Source organism: Phascolarctos cinereus, unplaced genomic scaffold (genome assembly GCF_003287225.1).
Source record: "Phascolarctos cinereus isolate Bilbo 61053 unplaced genomic scaffold, phaCin_HiC Scaffold_4;HRSCAF=312, whole genome shotgun sequence".
Classification (NCBI taxonomy): Eukaryota; Metazoa; Chordata; class Mammalia; order Diprotodontia; family Phascolarctidae; genus Phascolarctos; species Phascolarctos cinereus.
The window spans coordinates 671,704,099-671,727,083 of NW_027555847.1; the positions used below are offsets into that span (position 1 = coordinate 671,704,099).

At 42.1% G+C, this 22,985-nt stretch overlaps 1 protein-coding gene across 10 annotated transcripts in view; it reads left to right on the plus strand.

Moving 5' to 3' along the window:
- MYO9B (myosin IXB) overlaps nt 1–22,985 on the plus strand; it is a 140,666-nt gene that overhangs the window by 94,638 nt on the left and 23,043 nt on the right. For 5 of the 10 annotated variants that reach the window (XM_078154068.1, XM_078154067.1, XM_020969253.2 and 2 more), the window contains 13 exons: nt 1,316–1,429; nt 5,441–5,480; nt 6,924–7,046; nt 10,016–10,096; nt 10,974–11,084; nt 12,658–12,780; nt 13,375–13,524; nt 13,630–13,796; nt 14,187–15,134; nt 17,714–17,780; nt 18,063–18,184; nt 21,262–21,395; nt 22,085–22,302. In XM_078154068.1, coding sequence (XP_078010194.1) covers nt 1,316–1,429; nt 5,441–5,480; nt 6,924–7,046; nt 10,016–10,096; nt 10,974–11,084; nt 12,658–12,780; nt 13,375–13,524; nt 13,630–13,796; nt 14,187–15,134; nt 17,714–17,780; nt 18,063–18,184; nt 21,262–21,395; nt 22,085–22,302 — 2,398 coding nt within the window. The remainder of the gene's footprint in view (nt 1–1,315; nt 1,430–5,440; nt 5,481–6,923; nt 7,047–10,015; nt 10,097–10,973; nt 11,085–12,657; nt 12,781–13,374; nt 13,525–13,629; nt 13,797–14,186; nt 15,135–17,713; nt 17,781–18,062; nt 18,185–21,261; nt 21,396–22,084; nt 22,303–22,985) is intronic. The other 5 variants (XM_020969255.2, XM_078154066.1, XM_020969247.2 and 2 more) reach the window with 2 other exon arrangements.

The window sequence follows — 22,985 nt, forward strand, 5'->3', positions numbered from 1 at the left end:
CTCACTCCTCGGGTCGAGTAGGACCTGCCTGAGTTTGTGCTCTGCTGGCATAACTTTCGAGAAACAGGTGTTACCTATTCACTGCCAGTAGATGTCCTAGTAGGACATCAGGGGAGGAGATAGCATTTTAACAACTAAAAAACACCAGACCAAAATTACTGAATAAGTGAAATTAATAGAAAAATTTATATTGCAATTTAAAAAAAAATTTTTTTTGATGAGGCAATTGGGGTTAAGTGACTTGTCCAGGGTCACGCAGCTAGTAACTGTTCAGTGTCTGAGGCCAGATTTGAACTCAGGTATTCCTGACTCCAGGGCCGGTGCTCAGAATATCTACTGCGCCACCTGGCTGCCCCTGTATTGCAATTTTTTCAGGGAAGATCCTGTGAGATTGTTTGGCATGTACAGTTGCTATATGTTAGTTTAACAGATTGTTAAAAATGGCATTAAACTCAAACTTTTTGTAATCTTTTAAGGATGTTGGTATGATATCGGAAAATAAAAAGAGGAAAATGCAATTTGCATCTTCCCAAGTAAAGCATCTTCTAATTCTGAATCCCATGACCCTGAGTAAAATGTTATTCTTTGACATATTAAGAAAATATATAGGCACTTTTTAACAAGTCCACTAAAGGTCACAAATTTGCTCCTATAAATTGTTTGTGATTATTTATTTTTTGATTTCCATTGGTGAGAAACCATGTTGCAAAGAGTTCATCTGTAGAGTAATAACTCAGTCCTTGCAACATTGCTTAGAAGGGAGTTCAGGTGTCATCTAGTTCAACAGCTTCCTGAGGCATGGATCCCTCTCCATGATATCCCTGACAAGTGTTCACCTGGATTCTGTTGGAAGACCCCAGAAGTTCATTCCACTTTTGGACAGCTCTAATTGTTAGAAAGTCCTTCCTTATATTCAGCAAACATCTGCCTTTCTTTAACTTCCACTTATTGGTCATAATTTTTTCCCCTCAGATCAAGCAAAATAAGTCTAAAGTATTTGAAGGCCAAAATTCTGTTCTGGCTGCCCTTTTCCTCAAGTCTTCTTCTGTACAGACAGGATAAATAAAATTCTCCTCATCCTTATCCATATCTTAAAGCAAAGGAGAGTTCATCTCCCAAAGATGAATTGAGTGTTGTTGGAGTACATGTTTATGGTCGCATAGCCTGAGAAAGCACCCTAATTTTAACTTTGGGGCACATTGGGTAATAGAATTTCCTGTTTCAACTCCTGTGGTGATGGGTCTTCCTATTTTAATGCCTTGTTTTCTCTATCTGGGACATCTTCCTCTCTCTGCCTTTCCCCTGGACCTCTTAGGGATTTGCATGACCAAATCATCAAGACTATAAAAGGACTGCCCTGGCAGGGTGAAGACCCTCGTAGGCTTCTTCAGTCCCTCAGTCGGCTTCAGCAGCCCCGGGCCCACTTCCTGTGAGTTCCTGGTGCCTTGGGTAATACTTCTTTGCAAGTGCAACAATAACAGTGCTATTCCTTTGGTGCAGAAGCAGATGTTATTTGCAGACATGCATTGCTTCTGATAGAAAATAACAGGCCCAAGTAGATTCCTTTTTAGTCAAAATGGTGGCTGCTGAAAATGTTTCTTGTTTAACTCTAACTATTGCTAAGGTTTCTTTGAGCACAGTGAATGTGCTGTAGACTGCTAGCTGGTTTCCTAGACCACAAAATGCCTTGAAAACCCCCTCTAGTTTATAAAACCTTTCTGTTTCACCACAAGAATAGCCTCCTAACTTGTCTCCCTGCCTCTAGTTACTCTCCTCTCCAATTCATCCTTCGCACTACAGCTAGAGTAATCTTCCAGCCCACTTTCCTGATCCTGTTGTCGCCCTGCTGACAAACCTGTGTGATACTTCCTTTCTCCTAAAGGTGAAAATACAGACTATGTCACTTGGTGTTTAAGGGCTGTCAGCCTGGCTCCAAACAACCCTTACTTCCTGTCACCCTTCCTGCCGTCTCTTCTGTGCTTGTCTGCTACTGGCAGTGACCAGATCTTGACCTGCCCTTGCCCTCTCTTACCTCTCCTCCTTTGTGTAGGGCCATTCAACAAGATCTTATTAAATGTTGGCTATTTGATAGGTACTGGAAATAAGTAGACAAAAGCAGTCTCTGACCCTGTAAATTTATATTCTGTTATAACAACATGTACATAGAAAAATCAATATAAAATATGTATGAGGTAGATACAAAGTAATTTTGGGGCAGGAAGGAGGCCTCTAGCAACAGGGGAGATTAAGATAGACTCCTTGTTGTATGTAGCACTTGGGCTAGTCTTTGAAAGAAGCCAGGGATTCCATGACATGGAGAAGAGGGAGTATATTCTGAGCATGAGGAAGAGCATCACCAAGGTGCAGAGACAGGAAAGGGAATGTTATGTACAGGGCAGGTAGGCCCGCTTCACAGGGCCCTGGGGTACATGAACAAGACTAGTGTGCTTATGAAGGCAAGTTGGAGCCAGATTGTGAAGGGTTTTACAGGTCCAACAAAGGAGGTTGTCTTTTACCCTGGAAGCAAGAGGAAATGACTAGAGTTTCTTCAGGCAGTGACATGATCAGACCTGTCTTTTAGGAATATTTGTTTGGCAACTGTATAAAGAGTGGATTGGAGAAGAGAGTGACTGGAGACAGGGAGCCCTATTAGGAGACTATAATTAGGAGAGATGAAAATTAGGCTGAACTATGTTAGTGGCCCTGTCAGTGAAGAAAAGCAGACAGATGTGAAGAGATACTGGTGAGGCAGAACTTTTGAGTTAGCCATTAGTTGGCTCTGAGGAGGTAAGAGAGAAGGAAGAGTAGATGATTCTGAGGTTTCATGACTGGAAGGATTGTGGTACCCTCAGCAGAAAGAGCAAAGTTGGGAGATGGGAGTGAAAGATAAGGAATTTGAGATGCCTCCAGGATATCCAAATAGAGATGTCCAGTATACACTTGATGATGTGGGGAAGGGTAGTTCAGGAGATGAACTAGGGCTAAATTTATAGAACTTGCAGTCAACTGCATAGAGGAGGTCATTGAATTTTCAGGCACTGATAAAATCACCCAGCGAATATAGGCAGGTCCTAGAAGAAAGTCCTGCCATATACCCAGGTACAGGGGGTAGAACACAGATGATAAGACTTGGGACCAAGACAGGACAGTGTCATGAAAACTCAGAGAAGAAAAAGTATCTAGAAGGGATGGGACGGTCAGCAGCATTAAATGTAGCAGAGAGGTCAAAAAGGATGTAGACTGAGGAAAGGCCATTTTATTTGGCAACTCAGTGACTAACTTTGGAAAAAGCAGTGTAAGTTGAAGGATGAAGTCAGGAACTTGATTGTAAGGCACTGAGAAATAAAGGGATGGAGTGAAAAAGCAGAGTTGTTGAGTATAGTCAGCTTTTTTTAGGAATTTGGTTGTGAAAAGCAGAGGATCAGAATTCCCTCAAATTTTGATTTAAGGATCAAGTAAAAGTTTGTTTTTGGTGAGGCAGTCGGGGTTAAGTGAATTGCCCAGGATCACACAGCTAGAAAGTGTCCAGTGTCTGAGGCCAGATTTGAACTCAGGTCCTCCTGACTCCAGGGCCAATACTCTTCTGTCTACTGTATCACCTAGGCGCCCCTTAAGGATGGAGAAGATCTGGGCATGTTTTTCAGAAGTAGGGTGGGTGTCAGTAGATGAGAAGAGATAAGACGTTAGGGAAGAAAAGGGATTAAAGGGGTGAGCTGCTAAAGGATATGGGGGGAGTGGGATCAAGAGCAGAAGCAGAGGGGTTGGCATGGGCACCTCTTTCTCAGATTAGAGTAAAGGAGGAAAAAAGTGGGGTGGGTGATGTATAGAATGGAGAAGAAGAGAGAGTTCACAATAGATGGCCTCAGTTTTTTCTGGATAGTGTAAGGTGAGGTGTTCTGCTGAGTAAGAGGATGGAAGCATGCAGTATGTGGCGTAAGAGAAAAGAAGATTTGGAATAAAGACTGTGGGGAATAGGATAGCCATCAGTCAGGGCAGAGTAATTGAAGGTTAGCAGGCACCAGTGAGGGCTTCCTGTTCTCTGAGGCCCAGCTCAATAGAATTGTGTTCCATGACGTCTGCCTTGATCCTCCTCAGTGAGAAGAGAGCTGCCACCTTCCTTGAATCCCTCAAGTGATTCTTGTTTGACTTCTCCCAACTTGTATTAGAGTTAGTGGTATACATTTCATAACCTAACTAGATTGTACACTCCTGGGGGGAAGGCACTGTGTTGCTTGTGTTTCTATGCTTCCAGTGCTAATCAAGGGCCTTTCTTGGTTTAATAAATGTTTGTTGCCATTATGACTTACGTATTTCAGGAGGCTTTTATTTTCTTGCTCTACACCTCTCAACCCCATCTCGAACACCACCCCCCCAAAAAAAAAACCAAACCCCACACAATCTTGAATGTTTTTAGGGCTAAATCTCAGCACGCAAAGGGAGCTTCCTTTTTTGTTGTCTGTCATTGTTGGCCCCAAAGAAGCGTCTCAAAAATGCAGGTGGAGATCTGTAGGTTCCAAGGACTTTGTAATGCTTTCCCACCTGTGGCCTCATTTTAATCTTATTCTCAGCTGCTTAGAAGCTGACTTCTACCTTAAACTCATATGATGAAAAAAAAAGTTAGCTGCAGCCCTATGAAATTTCAAAATTAACCCAGAGGTCAAAGCTTCATTTTGTAGCTAACCCCATGCTCGAGCTAAAGAGAAAAGCCTAGAGACCTCTGGACTAGTTAAGTTTTCCCCAGAGATGTTACTGAGGCATGCAGTACGATGAAAAGTATAATCAGTGTCTTAATCAACTGATACTGTGATCTAGAAGCATAATCTCGAACTTGGAATCGCTTCTCTCCTTCCCCAGCCTCTTCCTATTATCCCAGAGCATGTTGTGTCTGTCACTCCTTTACCCTCATCATAGCATACCTTGCTTTATACTCCCCCACGCCAGATGCTCTTTCTGTATCTTTTTCATCTGTGAATTCCCAATGTCTAACCAGTGTTGCCCTGCACTTAGTAGACATTTTGTAAGTGTTTGTTGAATTATTTTGGGATCCTTCAGCAAAATCTTCAGCAGGCCACGGTTTTTATAGGTTAGAAAACTATGCTAAGGTAGTCATTGGAACCTCTGCTTGGAAAATGTGAATGGTCACAGACCAGATTCCCTTTTACTTTGTTAGTAATTCTGTTCCCAAAATAAGAAGTAAACATTTACCTGTGGCCACCAAAGTATGTGCGTTAGACCTTGATTAGCTAATTACCTATTCATACAGTCTCCCTCCTGTGCGATTTTTAAAGGATTTCTAAAGTGAGTTGTTGCACTTGCTCTCTTCCTCTCTGGCTTCGTAGCTTGACCTCGCTAACCTGCAGGGCATGGCTCGCTGAACTAACCCAAGTATAGAAATCATGTGCATTCAATTTCATAAAAACAATTTTTAATATTTTAACAGGAAAAGTAAAGGTATCAAACAAAAGCAGATCATTCCAAAGGTAAACTTGTTCAACACATTTAAAGATGTCTTATTTTGCAAGTCGTGAAAATGCATCTCAGCAGCTGGACATGTCTAAAGCAATATTATATAATATAGTGAATTATTTTCTTGGCTTGTAAATTTCCACCCCACTACCTTTTGTATCATCAGCCCTAGGGGAAAAACATGTGCTTTTCAACTTTTGTAGGAATGACTTGTGTCTCACTTATTTAAGTTGTTTACATATGTTAGATGGTATGAAATCCCTAAAAATTCTGCCAAGAGCGCAGTCTACTAAGCAGAAGAAGGGTTACATTGTGTGTATTGAGGAAGCATCCACATTGATGAAGTCTTAGATTCTTGAAGTATTGAACTGAAATCCCTATGAATGTGGCCAGACTGTGTCTTGTGACTTTGGACAAGTCACTTAACTTCTGGGCCTCAGTTTCCTCATTTGTAAAATGAGAGCGATAATATGTTACAACATTACAGAGTTGTTAGTGAAGTGTTTTATAAACATTAAAGCACTATATTTTTCTTTTTGTTATATCATTAGGCTCAAATGACGTAACTTTATAACCATAAAGTGCTATATGAATTATCAGGCAAGAAACGTGAATATTATTGACACTTCTGGCCAACCAACTGAACAAAAAGATTGTCACTGGTAGAATAGAATATTTGGCCGATTTAATGGTAGGATTTCATGAGATAAATCACTGTAGAGAGAATAAGCTTTGTTTTTACTTGGAATGGACCACTGTATTCTAGAAAGTATGTAATTATCAGTGTGTGAGTAGCAGAACATCTTGATATAGAAGAAGCAGCTGCTTGTTTTTCTTCATCATCTAAAGAGAGGCTCTCAGACTTTTTGGTCTTTGAGCCCTTTCACACTTCAAAAATTACAAGACCTTTTCATTGGTCTCTTTTCTTAAAATGGTTTTTGAGTCTGTGGGTTGTGTCTACTGATATTTGCAATATTAAAGATTAAAATATCTTAATATTAGTATGTAAATAGTTTGACCTCACGGACCCCTTAAAAAGATCTCAAGAACCCTAATGCATTTGGGGACCACACTTTGAGTATTACCAGTCTAAAAGGAAAGGAAATGATTTCACCCTTTGGACTAAAGAAAAGGATTGAAATCAAATCCCAGAGGATTTTTAAAAGATCTTCCAAAGTCGACCCAATTCAGAATAGAATATAGGTTAAATCTCATTCCAGCAAATATACAACTGCAAGTTTACAAGCTCTAGTGATACTCAAACTTAAGGCCAAACTCTTGACTTTACCGGAGAACTCAGATAATCCTTAATGTTCATCGTAATGAGGTCAGACTTGTGTTGGGAAGGTGATGTTTCATTGGTTACAGCCAGCTTGTTCAGTTTTAGTGATGACATGTTTCTGCTCAAGTGTCCAGGGAGTGATGAGTGCACGTCATTCTCCATATTTCTGTTTTAGAATTTGTTGGATTCCAAGTCTCTGAAGCTTATTGTCAGCATGACCCTCCATGACCGCACCACCAAGTCCCTTCTGCATTTGCATAAAAAGAAAAAGCCTCCTAGCATCAGTGCCCAGTTCCAGGTAAGTAGAAAGGGAGAGGCAAACAGGTAATGGAAGGGAAGAGTACAGCTTTTGTGTTGGGGGAACTTCATTGTGATATCTGCTGTAACTTGGGAGAAAACACACACACACACACACACACACACACACACACACGACAAAAAGACTCATCTGTTGGAAGATTCAAATAGCTCATAGACGCCTAGAGCTGGGAGGTTCCCTAAGGGGGCAGCTGAACCAGCTGCTGCAGAGGAATAACCGAATTATCCCGGGGGGGAAGGGGGCGCAGCCTTAAAGCTCTGTAGGTTAGTTCTAAAGACTTTATACCCATTTTTCACTAACTGCCACCCTAGTGTAGGCCTTTATCACAGTATCACAGTTTCACCTGAACAATTGCAGTTGCTCTCTGCCTCCAGTCTTCTCTCTTCAATCCATCCTCCAACATGGCAACCAAAGTTCAAATCCAGCCTCAGATATCATCCAGCTGTGTGACCCTGAGCAAGTTACTTAACCTCTGTTTGCCTCAACTATAAAATGGGAAGAATAATAGCATCTGCTTCACAGAATTGTTTTGAGAATCAAATGAGATAATATTTATAAAGCACTTCGCAGTGTACCTGTCCCATAGTCGACACTATGTAAAGGTCTATTCCCTTCCTTTCTTTTCCCTTTCGTAAAAACATGGGTATCTTTGATTCCGCAGTATGTGGCACGTAGTAGGTGCTCCGTAAATGCTTTTGATTGATCACCCTAAAGCTTCCAGGAGTACCTTACCACACTTACTTATCTGTCTCCAGGCAGCTGCTGCTTGGAGAAAAAAAAGTTATGAGTTTGGCTCTGGGAGGTTTTCTGTGGCCCATGGCTTGGTTGGGTTCTTAAGTTGTATCCTCACACTGCTGTCATGTATCCCTTGGACTCAGCGAAATGCAGGCAGATCCTCCAGAAACAAGGACATCTTGTACTGGATTCTTAGTCACTCAAAGAAAGAAGATGGCATTTGTGGGCTGGCTAAAGGATAGGCTTCACTGGCTACTCTCTGCAGGTTCTTAATAAGCAACATGATTAGAGATGAAAAGTTATCTCCTTATGTCTCTTTGTATGGCTGCCTCTGACAGCACAGAATTGTTTGCTGCTATTTCTCTAGCTTTTGTGAAAGCTACTGAAGTTAAAATTCAAACCCAGCCAAGCTATGCCAGCATTCAGAGGTAATTTTTTAAAAATGCATTTGACAGAGAAGTTGCTCTTTTATGAATGAGATGGATACCATGTAACATGGTAACGTTGGCTTGTTTCAAACTTGCTAGAGAAATGCTTTATAGGGATGTTGTTCCCAAGCCTACAATTGACCATCAAAGGAAGAACAGCTGTTTGCAGCATTTGTGGCGGGTACGATAGCTGGGGTCTCTGTGTGATTGTCTCTCACTGCTAATTTGATGGTAGCCATTGGGAAGGATGGAAAGGGCAGCCCTGTTTGATAAGTCCTGTTGCCTTCACACCAGGCATCTGCAATCCTACTCTCTTGCTCTGCCTCGGCCTAGACCTTGGACTCCCACTCTGAGACTCTGGGCTCGATGATTGGCAACGTTCTCTAGTCCTGGTCTTTGGCCTAGTTCGCCCCTTGGCAGCTGTCTCCATGACATACTGCCTGCAACGTTGGCCTTCAGTGTAACTCTCTCCTCCTGGCCCCTGACTTTCCAGCTCTAGAGAGTTCAGCAGAATGTAAGTTCCTTAAGGGCAAGAACTGTCTTTCTTGTTTGTAATTGTATCCCTGCAGTTGGCCCAATGCCTGGCAACCTAGTTAGCACTTAATAGACCCTTCATTTATTCCAGAGGTATGGCTTCAAAGGTGTGTGGAAGAGGCTTGTTGCCCCTATCAGCATGATTAGTACCCCAGCTACATAGGGTGGTTAAACTGTAACTCTGTGAGATTTTTCCAGCTTCTTCCACCTGAGATGCCAGTGTCCCTAAAGAAGTTTGGATTGACTCCATACTAGAGAAATCAAGATAAATCATGGACTGAATCTACCTTTATATTGTTCCGTGCTGAGCAAAATGTAAAAGACACTTTTGTTATATTTTTGACAGCGTAGAAGATTGTCTGTTTTTGGTGTCATTATCAGCTGGGTCCTTGCCTGATATAAAGATTTCAAAATTTTAACTATTACAGTAAGCCAGGTATTGGTAGGGGATTTTAAAAAGTTATATGAAATTAATACATAAAAAGAATTACAGTGAAAGGACTTTTTAAGTATTCTAAATAAAAATGTCTTGCTCACTTGCTCATAGTAGCCAGTAGCATTTATATAGCACCTACTACATGCCAGTCACTGCTACGTGCTTGAGAAATACTTCATTTGCTCCTCACAACAGCCCTGGGAGTTAGGTGCTATTATTATCTCCATTTTACAGTTGAGGAAACGGAGGCAAACAGAGGTCAAGTGACTCAGGATCACACAACTCGTGTCTGAGGCCACATCTGAACCCAGTTCTTCCTGACTCTAGGCCCAGTGCTCTATCTACTGCACCACCTAGCTGCCTATCATGTTTTCTTCATCACTTTTCGTTATCATCCTCTTCTTTCTGTTCTTCCCACTAACAGAATTATAGGTCACATTTAGGTTTTATACAAGCCAAATTAGAGAAAAAAACATGGTCTATATTCAGACTAGCGTGGGTATCTGAAATCGGTAATCAAATCAAGAGGCTATAGTAATGCTTAGAGATTGATGTGGAGTTCCAAGAAGGGAGCAGGAGGGGTGGGAAGTAACCATCTGTGTCTGTCTGTCTGTCTGTCTGTCTCTTCTCTCTCTCTTTCTCTCTCTCTCTCTCCCTCTCTCTCTCTCCCTCTCTCCCCTCCCTTCCCTAACTTCTCTCCTTTTTTGCTTTTTAAGGAGGAAATGACACCAGAGATCTCTTGAATTACTGTCTAATTAGATTTCCACTTTTCTAAAAGATTTTCTCAATGACAGACATTAACTTTTTCCCCCCAGGCCTCCCTTAATAAGTTGTTGGAGACATTGAGTAAAGCTGAGCCTTTCTTCATTCGATGTATTCGCTCTAATGCTGAGAAGGTAGGTAAAAGCTTCCCAACATTCCTCATGTAGGGATATCCTTGATCAGAAATAGAGATAGCCACCTGTCATTACAAGCATGTCACTGTTAAAAGTAAAGTTTTTATACACCTGTTACAGCAGCTTGTGGGAAAATTGCCAGTTCCATACCGAGGGTACAGTCATAGACAGAATCAAATAAAAAATATATAATGGAAACCTACATATGGGATATGTGCTTATAAAATTAGGTTGCCAGAAAGAAGTTCAGTGTCAGGTGGTCAAGCCCTCTCCTTTTTAGGCTAGTCAGAGTCGAAACCATCTGATCTGTTTGTAAGGATCTCCAGTCAGGAAGATTATATAATTTGCCTCACTAAAACCTGTTCCAAGGATTAACATCTTCAGATATTCCTTTGACTGTCTAAGTGCCTGTTATGTCTCTTCCTTCTTGTTTTTTGCCTACTTGGGAATAGAGAATTGACTAAGACTTTGCTTGAAGATGCTTGTTAAATTACCTGTTAGTCACTTTTTTCCCAGTTAAAGGGGTGTTTTTGAAATTTTATTCCTGGAATTTATTTGTTCTAGGCTTTTCTCCACCTTTCCATTGCCCTCCTCCCCAAAACTCTTACTGCTTAAAAAATGATCTTAAAAGTAAAATAATTTAATTGAATAGTGACAAGTGGCTGCTCCTCTCAGTGATAGCTGGAGGATAAGCAGAATAGTCCTATAATTATCAAAATTAGGTATGTTTATGTAGTATATACCCCATTTTTTCCTATTAAATCTAAAAGTAATGTCAGGAATTACAGGAAAGTAACATGAGAAACATACTTTTGACCAGATTGGTAAAGTTCAGGCATCCCGAATTCTTCTGAGTTGTATTCTGTGTTCTTTCCAGAAAGAGCTCTGCTTTGATGAAGAACTGGTTCTGCAGCAGTTAAGGTACACCGGAATGTTAGAAACCGTGCGAATCCGGAGATCAGGTTACAGTGCCAAGTATACCTTTCAGGTATTTAAATATACCTGCCACACTGAACGTTTGCAAACTTAATTCTTTTTACCAGTCATGGGGCATTTACTGCACACAGACAATACAGTGGGCATACTTAAAGGTTAAGGAGTCTCACCTAACCTTGTCATAGCTTTGATTTTGCACAAATCCAATGATTATTTATAGGAAATTTTCATAGTCGAAGACTTTTATAAGTGGAGGGAACCTTAGAGGTCATTTAGTCCAACTCTGTCATTTTACAGAGGAGTCTGAGGCCCAGACAGCTGGTGCAACCTGCTTCAGGTCTCACGGATTAGTGGCAGAACTGTGATTAGAACCCAGGTCTTCTGGTTCCCAGTCTTCTTAAGCACACGATCACTATACTCTGCCAACTTCCTTTGTTTCACTGTGAGAAGTGTTGACTTTAAAAATGTATCTTGGCACTTTGCAATGGTGGGTTGTTGTTTTTTGTTTTTTTGTTTTTGCTTTTTTTGGTGAGGCAGTTGGGGTTAAGTGGCTTGCCCAGGGTCACACACCTAGTGTCAGATGTCTGAGGCTGAAATTTGAACTGAGATCCTCCTGACTCCAAGACTGGCGCTCTATCCACTGCTCCACCTAGCTGCCCCAACAATAGTATTTTTATTTCATTGTTTATTAACTTATACATGTAAACAAAAACTGCTTATTTAGCCCACTAAATTATTAGTTCTAAGGTCTCTGTCCTTGAACAGCATTTGAATCCTAGAGATTCAGTGCTGGAACATCATCTGGTCCAGCCCTCTTAACTTTAAAGAGGAGGAAACCTAGTCTAAGAGAAGGAAAATGACTTTGCTAAGGTCATACGGGAGTGTGGGATTTGAAATTAGTGTCTCTGACCCCAGAGTTCTCACTCTCTCCCTCTACAACACAGCCAGTTTTTCTAAAACAACAATTTGGATTTAAGTTTTTATATATTGGGGCAGTGGTTTAAAGTGTGAGTTACACTTCAGGGACCAGAATATGCATTTTTCCTTTCAAGTTGATAATTCAGTATGTCACATTCTAGCAAAACATATGCATGATCTTATTGAAGGAAAACTAGTCTTGAGCAATCAGTGGGTGTGGATTTGAGGACTGGCACTGCTGGTGTTAGTCTGACCTGGAGATTCACTTAACCATTAGGTCTGCCTTAGCTTCCTCATCTCTAAAATGAGATGCACTACCAAACCTTTTCACACACCTGGGAAGATGGAATCAGTTTCTAAATGGAAAAGGTTTTGAAAAATACTCGATAAGACTAGTGCAGGAATGGTAAGAAAGAAGTACAGTGGTATAAGCTGCTTTGTATTCAAATGACACATAGTTACAATGCGATCTTAAAACATCTTTTGTATGAGAAAATATTTTAATGATATGAGTAATTCAGTATCTTCTAAATACCTCAGACACTAACCCCAAAAATGAGATTTTTCTTAACTTTCTTGTAGAGCAGAATGATAGTGTCTACAAATGGCCCTAAACTGGATATAAAGATAAAGGAATTATTTACTTGTGCGCTTTTCCATTGGTGCAAAAACTCAAGTAATTATTTTTCTTGACCTAAATTACTTAGGATTTCACAGATCAGTTCCAAGTGTTATTACCCAAAAATGCCAAACCTTCAAAGGAGTTGATATCTGCTCTGCTAGAGAAGATGGGCATGGACAAGAAAAACTACCAAATAGGAAAAACTAAGGTCTGTTAAATATTTTCTGACTCTTTGTGAAACCAAGGGCTTTTCTGTCTTTTACTTTGAATTTATGAACTCCCTTTCTTCCAGGAGTCTAGGGCACATTTATTCCCAGAAATGTCAGGAGTCAGGTCAAAGGTGCAAATTTATTGTAAAATTAAGTTTTTGGTTAGAAACTTAGTCCCTTGGGATGAAAGCATTTTTATTTTGTCCTTCAAAACACTATCCTTGACTTGTAATTTTATCTTTTTTTTGTTTAGGAATTTCTTTGAAAGGAATGAGTATTTAGAATATTTACTCAGTACTCATCTCATCTGCTGTCTTATTTTTAATATAAGCAGACTGCTTGCTGATCTCTTCAGCTTGCCATTTGGCTTTACCCAGTGCCCTGTTAATCACTTTTGCATACCTGCCCTGTGTAGGGTATGGCTTACTGAAATTAAGATGGAGATTTGGCTTTAAATTTCTCTCCAGTTAACTTGAATGTAGTACCTTCTAACCCTAGGTCTTGCCCTATACAGGAAAATGCCTCTGTAAACTTAAGCAAAGCTAGACATTTCAAGAGGAAAAGCTCAATTTAAGCCTTCTCTTCTGGATTAGGTGTTCATGAAGGAAACTGAGCGGCAGATCCTCCAGGAGACACTTCACAAAGAAGTGATTCGGAAAATCATTCTCCTCCAGAGCTGGACCCGAATGGTCTTAGAAAGAAGACATTTCCTCCAAGTGAAACAAGCAGCCATCACCATTCAGGTCTGTTCCTTTCAGGATAAGCAATTGGTATGCTCGTTACAGGTCTGATCCAGGCCAATCCAGTCGTTACCTCTCACTACTTAAATTTTTTTAATATTTTTTTAGGCTTTTTGGCGTTCTTACCGAGTTAGAAGGACTCTAGCAAAAGCGGAAGCAGCTGTTTATATTCAGGCGATTTGGAGAGGGTACCAGCAGCGGAGGGCCTACCAGAGGCTAAGGCAGAGTGCTCTTCTCCTTCAGACTGCAGGCAGAGGATACCTACAGAGACAACGGTGAACACAACTTGAAATTGTGTGTGTGTGTGTGTGTGTGTGTACTCTAAAAAAAGGTCTTGAGGACACTGAACTCAGTGAAGTTATATCTTTGTTCTTGCTATGAACATCATTGGCCCTTTTATGAGTGAAAAGATTTCTGTATTTCTAGCTCTTCTTACCTAGACTTGTGTACATGAGGTTGGACAGGTCAGAGTGGCTGAAAGCCAAGGTGAAGGAGGTCTCAGCCTGCATGTCTACATGTCCACCCTTATCTTAAGTGGCCAGGAGTCGTACAGTATAGATTTATGTGACTCAGAGACTTTGGTTCAAACATTAGTGAGTCAAGTCTTCGGAGACCACTGTCTTCACGTGTCTTTCTGAAGCTCTTGCTTTTTTTTGTCTTAACAGCTTTGGCCAGATGATTTTAGAAAAGAAGAGGATTGAGGAAAAGAAAAGGGAAATGCAACAGGCCTTGGAGAAAGAAAAGGAAGAGACTGGATTCCCCGAGGCAGAGAACAGGGAGCTAGTGCCCAAGGAGGAAGCTGTTACATCAGAGATGGAATTGACTCCTGTTTCTGTTCCAGAGCATCAGCTGCATGAAATACATGCAACAGAAGATGAAAAACATAATTTACAAAGGGAAAAAGAAAACCAGAATGCTGAGCAGACTCTTCCTTTCCAGAAAAATCTCGTAGAAAATCATGAAAAGAGCACAAGTAGCCGAGAAAAGCGTGAATCACGACGGCAAAGAGGTCTTGAACATGTAAATCTACAGAATAAGCACATACTGTCATGCAAAGAAGATGGCAGTATCAGAGAACCTCCAGGAAAGATAGTTCAGGAACAAAATGAATGTTGGCAAGAAGTGACTGTGCAAAGTAAAAAAGTAGAGAAAGTCCCTTCAGACATAAACTCTCTTGATGAAATAATGGGCAAGGAAAATTTACCAGAGAAAAAATCAACAGAATTAAAGCAGGAATTTTCAGGTAACCAAACTATCGAATCTAAGAAAATGGGAGAAAACCAGAAGCTGCAGCAAAAAGGAACTCAGAGTCACAGCAGTCTCGAAAGGCCGTCCACTCTTCCCCTGAATGACAAGGGTGCCAAAGATGCCACTGAGCAGCCCCAAGATAAACACAAACCAAGCACTGGCCAGAAAAAAAATGAAGGTCCAGAGAGTCCTTCTGCTTCCCAGATCCAGAGATACCGAGAAACTGATAGTGAGCGATTGTCGACGGTAGTAGAGTTATGGAGAGGAAAGAAAATGATGGTTGCTGGCACCAGTACAGTGCTGAGCCAGTCCCTGGACCTGAGTGACAAATACAGGACTGTTGGGTTACCCCTAACACCGGGAGAGTAAGTATACTTTTTTCACATGTTTTATTAATAGTCACCAACATCAGTTGATTTTTTTAATTATAAAGATTTGTATGTGTTAAGGTCAAAAGCTTTGACACATGCAGTTCAATTCAGCAGACATTTATTACTCAGCTACTAATGTAAAGAGCACCATCCCTGGTGCTAGGGGAGAGGGAAGAAATAAGGCAGAATCCCTGCCCTTGCCATCTGTCCTGCTGCTGAACCCTGAGGATTTGTGAGGACTGGCACTTTTTTTTCTCTTTGTGTCCCTAATGCTTAGCATGTAATCAGGGCTTTTTCATTCATTTGCTAGAGGACATGTCACATATATAAATAGCTGTAATGTACAAGAATGCGTGAGCGGTTCAAACAAAATGCTTTATGAATTTCAGGACCAAGAGGGGAGTCAGAAGGCTTCATGGAAGTGGGGGCATTAATAGGCTAAGATTGTTCCAGCAGCAGAGATGCAAGGGGAGAGCACTCCAGGCTGGGGATCATGGGAGAGACCTTAGAGGTCCTCTGATCCACTCCTTCACTTTATAGATGAGAAAATCTAAGGCCCCAAATGATGTGGTAACCCCTCCCCAGGCTACACAGGCAGTAAAGGGCAGACCTGGAACTTGGACAGAAGCCTTCTACCACTTACTTAACTATCCCTTCCACTACAGAAGTAGAGAGGCCAGGACCCGTGGGCAGCACCCAGGGACAGTGAGGAGTCCATTCTGACCAGAGCATATACTGTTTGTAGTGAGATTCAAAAGAGAGAGTTGTAAGAAATTGTGGAGGGCCTGAAATGAGAGGTAAAGGGGTTTAAATTTGGAGGGTTAGACAGCATGTCATGACAGAGAGGCTGAGCAGACATCATGACCAGAAAATTAAAGTTCATTTTTACTAATCCTCCAGAAGGCCATAGAATATGGAAGGAAAGGTCAGTATATAGTCTAAGGTCAGTGATGCCAAGGCAATTATTCAGTAAAGAAATACTCATTCTCTACCATGACTAGAGTTCAGTGTGAAGCGTAATGAAGGATACAGAATCTTCAGGCACAGTCTGTACTCTCCAAGAGTCACCAATCCAGTTAAATAATCAAAGAAAGCGAAGGGAACAGTGAGAAGATGGAGTGATATTACCAGAACAGAGTGAGAAACAGAGATCTGTATTTGGGAAGCTGAGAATAAGAAAATCGGCTCAGCAACATGGGAGCTCAAAATCAAGTTCTCAGAGCCTGGTCAAAATTCCAGGAGAATGGAGTCTAACTTGGGAAGTCCAGATCAGAGTCAGGAAGACTAGAAGAAAGAAGGACGTGCTGTGATTCAGGATCAAAAGCCTGGAACAGGGTAGCCAGCTGCCAGGGGAGATCCGCAGAAGAGAGACGACCTTAAATAGCAACACTTCCCCAAAGTAACCCTTCCACTATCTGACTGTCATTCACAGGTGAACTTCCTGGGTGTCTGCCTGGCCTGCCTCTCTTCTCAGGACACATATTTAGATACTGCTAGGCTACAGAGGGAATCAGGATCAGAATCCACTCAAGTCATCCTCTGCTGCTTCATGGCAGCCTAGTGACGACTCTGGGTTCTCAAAAACCAAGTCAGAGGAAAGCAAACTTTGGCATTTCTAGCTGGTCTGAAATGGCTTCATGTACAGGCCCAGCCCAGCAATGAAGTGTGTGTGTACATGTGTCTTTCAGCCTAAGCCCAGCCTACCTGAGCTTTGGGAGGCTCACCACCAGAGGGGTGGACACCCTGTGATGAACTCATGAAAGTGTCTGCTGAAGCACAGGGAGGTTGTAATCAATCTCAGTGGAAGGAGTGTCACACAGATGAAGTCATAAATTCTAGAGTATTTAAATCAATTGACTAGCATTTATTAAGTGCCCACTGTGTGCCATGCACAGTGCTAACCACTGGGGATACAGAGAAAAGTGAAAAGCAGCCCCTGTTCTCAGGGAGCTCACAGTAACATGAAGAGCTTATGTTTAGCTGTAATGCTTTATGATTTTCAAAGCACTTTACATGCATTACCTCACTGGATCCTCATAGCGTCTCTCTGAACTAGGTAATATAACAGTTGTTGTCTCTTCTTCATAGATAAGGAAATTGAGGCTCAGAGAAATCACACAGCCCATAAGCGGTAGCACCGGGTCAAACCCAAACTCATTCCACCTGATTCCACGTCCACTGTTGTTCCCACTGTAGCTCTTACTGGGCAAGGATTTCTCATCCCTGGAACAAGCGTGACAATTTTCATCTAGAGCAGACAGGGTCAGGGTAAGTGGCGCAGTGCGTAGAGTGCCAGGCCTGGAGTCAGGAAGACTCGTCTTCCCAAGTTCATGTGTGGCCTCAGACACTCATTAGCTGTGTGATCCTAGGCACGTCATTTCACCCTGTTTGCCTCAGTTTCCTCATCTAGAAGAGAGCTGGAGAAGGAAATGACAGACCACTCCAGTATCTTTGCCAAGAACACCCCTGATGGGGTGACGGAGAATCAAACACAGGTGCAGTGACTGAACAACAAGAGCAGATAAGTGCTCTTAAACCAGTTTCATGACAGTGTTCCTTTTGTGGTCTTGCAGGGATCGAGGATTTTCTTTATCGTTGAGTGACGTTGATAAACTAGTTCCTTCATCTACCAAGAATCAGGTAGGATCTTCATGTGTGTCATTAAAAGCTATAATTCTCTTCTCCAGTGATTTCCTGACAACACTGTGGTTGTTTCACTAGTCATAGGTTGCCCATCCTTTCCAAGGCTATATAGACTGTCGCCTTGCCCCCACCAAAACAAAAAATGTAAGTGTAAATGACATTGTCTTTCAAGTGAGTGATGATTCCTTAGAGTCTAGAGTGATCTAGTGAAAAAGGAGGTTAGGTCTGTCTATTGAAGTGCTTAAACCTCCCCCTGACATTCCTCTTTATCTGCTGCAGGTGTCTACAGAAGTGGTGGATGGCAGCAGGCTCTCCAAAAAGCAGACCATCCAGAGGAAGAAGGCTGGGGAGTTGTCTGCCCACAGTGACGGCCTGTCCCCGAGCCAGCAGGCTGACTCCAAGTACGTGCTTGTGTTCGCCAAAGGAGAGGGCAGACCTTGACATAGCTGAGGGTCTTGGCATATCTCCCCACTGTACTTGCTGCAGGGCCAAACATCCTTGTGATGAGAATTGCTCCTTTGAGTTAAGGTTCCTATTAAAATAGACATGTTAACCCTGGTCAAGTTGACAGATAGTCATTCATTTTAGCTTACGCTTAGGTAGCTCTGTAAGGTGTGCCAAACACTCTACAGTCATCATCTTGTTTGATCCTCAGGGTAACCTTATAAAATAGATTCCGTTATAATCTCCACCTTACAGAAGAGGAAAATCACCCTCTGAGAAGTTCAGTGACTTTCTAGAGGATCTGACCCTTCATGCCCAGGCCTTCCTGATTCTGAGGCCAGCTCACGTTGTCTGATCCTGCACTGCTGAGGTGTTAGGCCTTGGGTTGCCAAGATGAAAAAGAGGGAAGTCTCCACCTTTAGGGAGCTGACAGTGATGAGAACACTTAACTCACGTTTCCATAGTGCACTTTAAAGTTTATAAAGCATTTTCCTCTAAATAGCTCTACAGTACAAGAAAACTGAGGCTCACAGCCAGAATTTGAACCCAGAGGTCTGCTGGCTCCACCTCCAGCACTCGTGCCACAGTTCTGTGCTGCCTTTCGTCTAGTAGCAGGTTGAGGCATGTGTACACATGATTATTCTATGTTAAAAGGAGATGAGCATGATGATCTGAGAGGACTAGGAGGAGGAAGACAAAGGGCCAGCAGTAGCTAGGATGAAGGCAGGGTGCCGTACACAAAGGCATGGAGGTAAAAGAGAGTAGGAGGAGATGGTGCCTGGGCCTGTAATTCCATTGGTGGTGGGGAGCTCCCAGGGGAGAAGTGCTTCTCTGCTCACGGAGGGCCACAGTTGGCCTGTAGGTTAGAGCCTTGGGGAGGGGACCAGGCCTGTCTGTGAGTTCATGGGTGCAGAAGACTCCCAAGGAGAGGCTTCTTCTGCCCGTGCAGGACAGCACCAGCTCTGGGAGGGTGGTCTAGAACCCCAAGAGGCTGACTCACTTGCTCAGGGTCACTCAGCCATTTGAAGTCAAAAGCAGGAACTGAACCCCGGGCTTTCTGGCCTCTTCAGCTAGAATAGAGGACGCAAAAGAGTGAATTGGAAAAGCGAGATAGAACCCACATTCCAAAGCAAGCAGCTGAACGTTAAGCTGTTACTGTGGTCCAGATGAAAAGATAAGACAGGAGATAGGAGTCTAAGGGGAAAGGACAGGGTCGATGCAAGGAATGTCACAGAGATAGAACGACAAAATTTAACAACCAGTTGGATATGGGGAATGAAGCCAAGCTTTTGAGGCCTAGCTGATGAGGAAAATAATGTGCCTTCAACAGAAACAGGAATAGTAAGAGGAGGATCAGGCTTCCTAGGGCAGAGATTGAATTCCTTTTTACACATATGAAGTTTGATTGTGGTACCAGGCCATCCAGATGGGCACATTAGCAGACCATTGGACTGAATGAGTTCAAGATTGTGGCTCTGGGGAAAGCTTGGAGGAGAATGTAAAGAGTTGCTAATCAGCTGTATAGAGGTGATAATTAAAATGGATAAGATTATTGAGGGAGAACTTGTAGAAAGAGAAATGAAAAGGGTTGACAGCATTAGGGGATTCCCACATTTACTGGGTGGGAGGAGGAAGAGAAACCAGCAAAAAAGACCAAGAAGGAGTGGTCAGAAAGAGGAGAGCAAAGAAAGAAGGGCAGCACATTCTGAGGGAGGTGGGCGGGATCAGCAGTGCCAAGTGATGCAGCAAATTCAGGAGAACTAAGAAAAGCCCATTGGCTTGTCAGCTACAGAAGATTACAGACATCTAAGAAAGTGTGGTTGGTGAGGAAGCAGAGTCAGCCAGTGTATGCTACTCTTTAGAATTTTGATAGTGAAAGGATAATGACCCCAGATGATAACCTGGGCAGTTAGCGCATCTAGAACAGATACTGTTAGGAAGGGGGAGACGAGATATAGAGGAGCTGGGGGAGAGAGAGAGGGGCTGAAGATGGAAAAATGAATAATAGCATTTTCTTGGAAGGAATGAAATACTGTGGAGAGTTAGCTTGGCAAGAAGGGGACATGAGAAAAGAGAAATAGCAGGTTTTGAGCAAGGCCAGGGTCGATGAGGGAGCCTCAAACTCAGCAGTGAAGTTAGGAAGCTAGAGCTCCTTGTGTTCTGTTAAAGCAGAGAACCACCAGGAATCTAAGCTACTGAGATATGAGATGGGTCAGTTTTGATTAAGGGATTTAGAGGTTAAGAAAGGCCTAAGAGCAAGCACAAGGCTTGGGGTGGGGGGGGGGGTGATGGGGTAGTGGTTGAGGGTTAGTACGGTACAGTGAGAGCCCTCAAGCCAACTGAAGACAGCAAGCAGCTGCCATCTAACCAACAGCTTAGCCTAAGCAATTCAGTTTATTTAGTACTTTTACAGTTTAAAAAACATTGTCTCCACCCTGTGAGGTAGGTAGTACGAGAATTATTGTCACCATTTGACAGGAAGAAATGGATTCAGAAGGATTAGTTGAATTGTCCAAAGTCACACAAGTAGTAAGTTATCAAGCCAGGAATTCATCCCAGGTCCTCATTCTTAGTCTTGTATTCTTAAATCATGCTGTCTCTTAGGCCAGCCATGGTTTCGTGCTATATTTAAAAGCCCCACTTCATCTAGAGAAACTAAAAAAAATATCCTCTTGGAGGAAAATTAGCAAAAAGGAAATTTATGTAAGAACAGTAGTTTTTCTTTTTTCTTTTTTTTTTTGGAGGATTTTTTTCTGACACCACTTTTTTTGGAAGTTCTCAGAGATTCTTACATAACTATAGGGAAGTTTTCAACAAGGTTCATTCCCAAAAGAATCAGCCACTTGTACGATAGATTACTGGGGGCATGGGAAATCTTTGTATATTGATTAAGATATTAATATATTACTGGTAGTAAAACAGTCATATGTCCTCCCCTTTTCATTTTATACTATTTCATTAAGGCCTAAAAAAAAGCTAAACATGACTTACATTCCACACAATTAAGCAGATTTACTTACACTTCTTCCTTTAGATCCACATTTAAATGGCTTTTCATGCCTAAAAATAAAGATAAGAAATACAACATAGAGGGAACAGAGGAAATGGAGACTGCCGCTCCTGTACCCGCAATGTCGGAGGCTATAGCATCGAAAAGAACCTCAGAAAGTGAGTTGTCTCCATAATGATTACATAAGTGATTGTTTAGAATAGGGATGCAACTCAGCTCTGAAACCGTGTAGCAAAGTCACTGTGTCTGAGGAATGACGGAGTGAATGTAGGAGAATGTTACTGGGCAACAAGAAATGACTGACATGAGATTAAAGAAAAAACAAGCAAAGGTTTATGTGAACTGACGAGCAGAATAAGTCAAGCTGAGAGTGATGCGCACATCACAAATGGAAATGGAATTTCAAGGCAGAGGGAAAAGCAGCAGAGCGTTCTCCCTCTTCCCTCATGGTAGAGAGGTAGGGGACTATGAGGACACAAGACATTGTTGGGAAGATCACGTGAAATAACAGATGTAAAATGTTTTGCAAATCCAAATGCTGTATAAATGTTGGCTGTTATTGTTAGGTGGAGTCATTATACCATGTGCCTTTGCTCAGTTATTTTTCTTTGTCACAAGGGAGGGTTCAGACAGGGGCAAGGGTTGAAATGATGGGACCAAAGACAAAAGACATACCCAAAAAATCTATTTTTTTAGATGTCACAATGATTTCAAGACCAGAATCCTTGTGTGCACCATTAAACTATCTGAAGTGATATTTTAGAAGCTTGATGGATTACAATTTAGGCTTGTGTTTTGTAAATGTCTCCCTGTAATGCTGCACTGTTCCATGAATTTAGTGCTGTAGAATTGCTCCTTTCTCTAGCACCATCTGGACATCCGAACCGCCCCCACACAGGAGAGCGAGACCGCCCTGTGAAAGAGCCAGCTAGCAAAGCAAAGAAGAATCGTAACATTAAGATTGGTAAAATCACAACAGTGTCTGAGAAGTGGAGAGAGTCTGTGTTCCGGAAAATCACAAATGCCAACGAACTGAAATATCTTGATGAGTTCCTTTTGAACAAGGTGAGATGTTCAAGCAAAGGACTTTGATAACAGCTGTGAAGGGTTCTAGTGCACTGTGTCCAGTAGGGAAAAAATGAACCCTTTCCTGGCCATGTGTGAAGTCCTGAAGTCTTTGAAAACTGTACTTGCAAAGCACAAGCCTTGACAAGTCCTATGGCCAGAAAGCCTCCAGGATTCAGACCAGAAGCAGGATGTGTTTGTCCTCCCCTGAGGACCAGTTCAGCTCAGCTGATCCTGACAGTAACCCATTAAGCATCCACTAAGATGTCAGGTTGTTGGGATCCACATCAGTAGAGAAAGACCTTACACAGGGAACAGCTAGATGGCGCAGTGGATAAAGGTCCAGCCTTGGAGTCAGGAGGACCTGAGTTCAAATCCAATCTCAGGCACTTGACACTTACTAGCTGTGTGACCCTGGGCAAGTCACTTAACCCCGATTGCCTCACCCAAAAAAAAAAAAAGACCCACACAGATGAAATCACAAGTGCTTGTAGTGTTTGTGAAGTCTTCTTTCCCTTCTACCTGGAAAAGGAAGCAAGGCATCTGTTGGGAGACGGAGAAAACTTGCTGGAGAGGCCTAGAATTCTCCCTCTCCTAGTGTACTACACTGTCTAGGAGGCTTCCATTCCAGGGACCTCTTAAATTAGTAATTATTCATTGTCATCTAAAAGGCTAAGAAACTG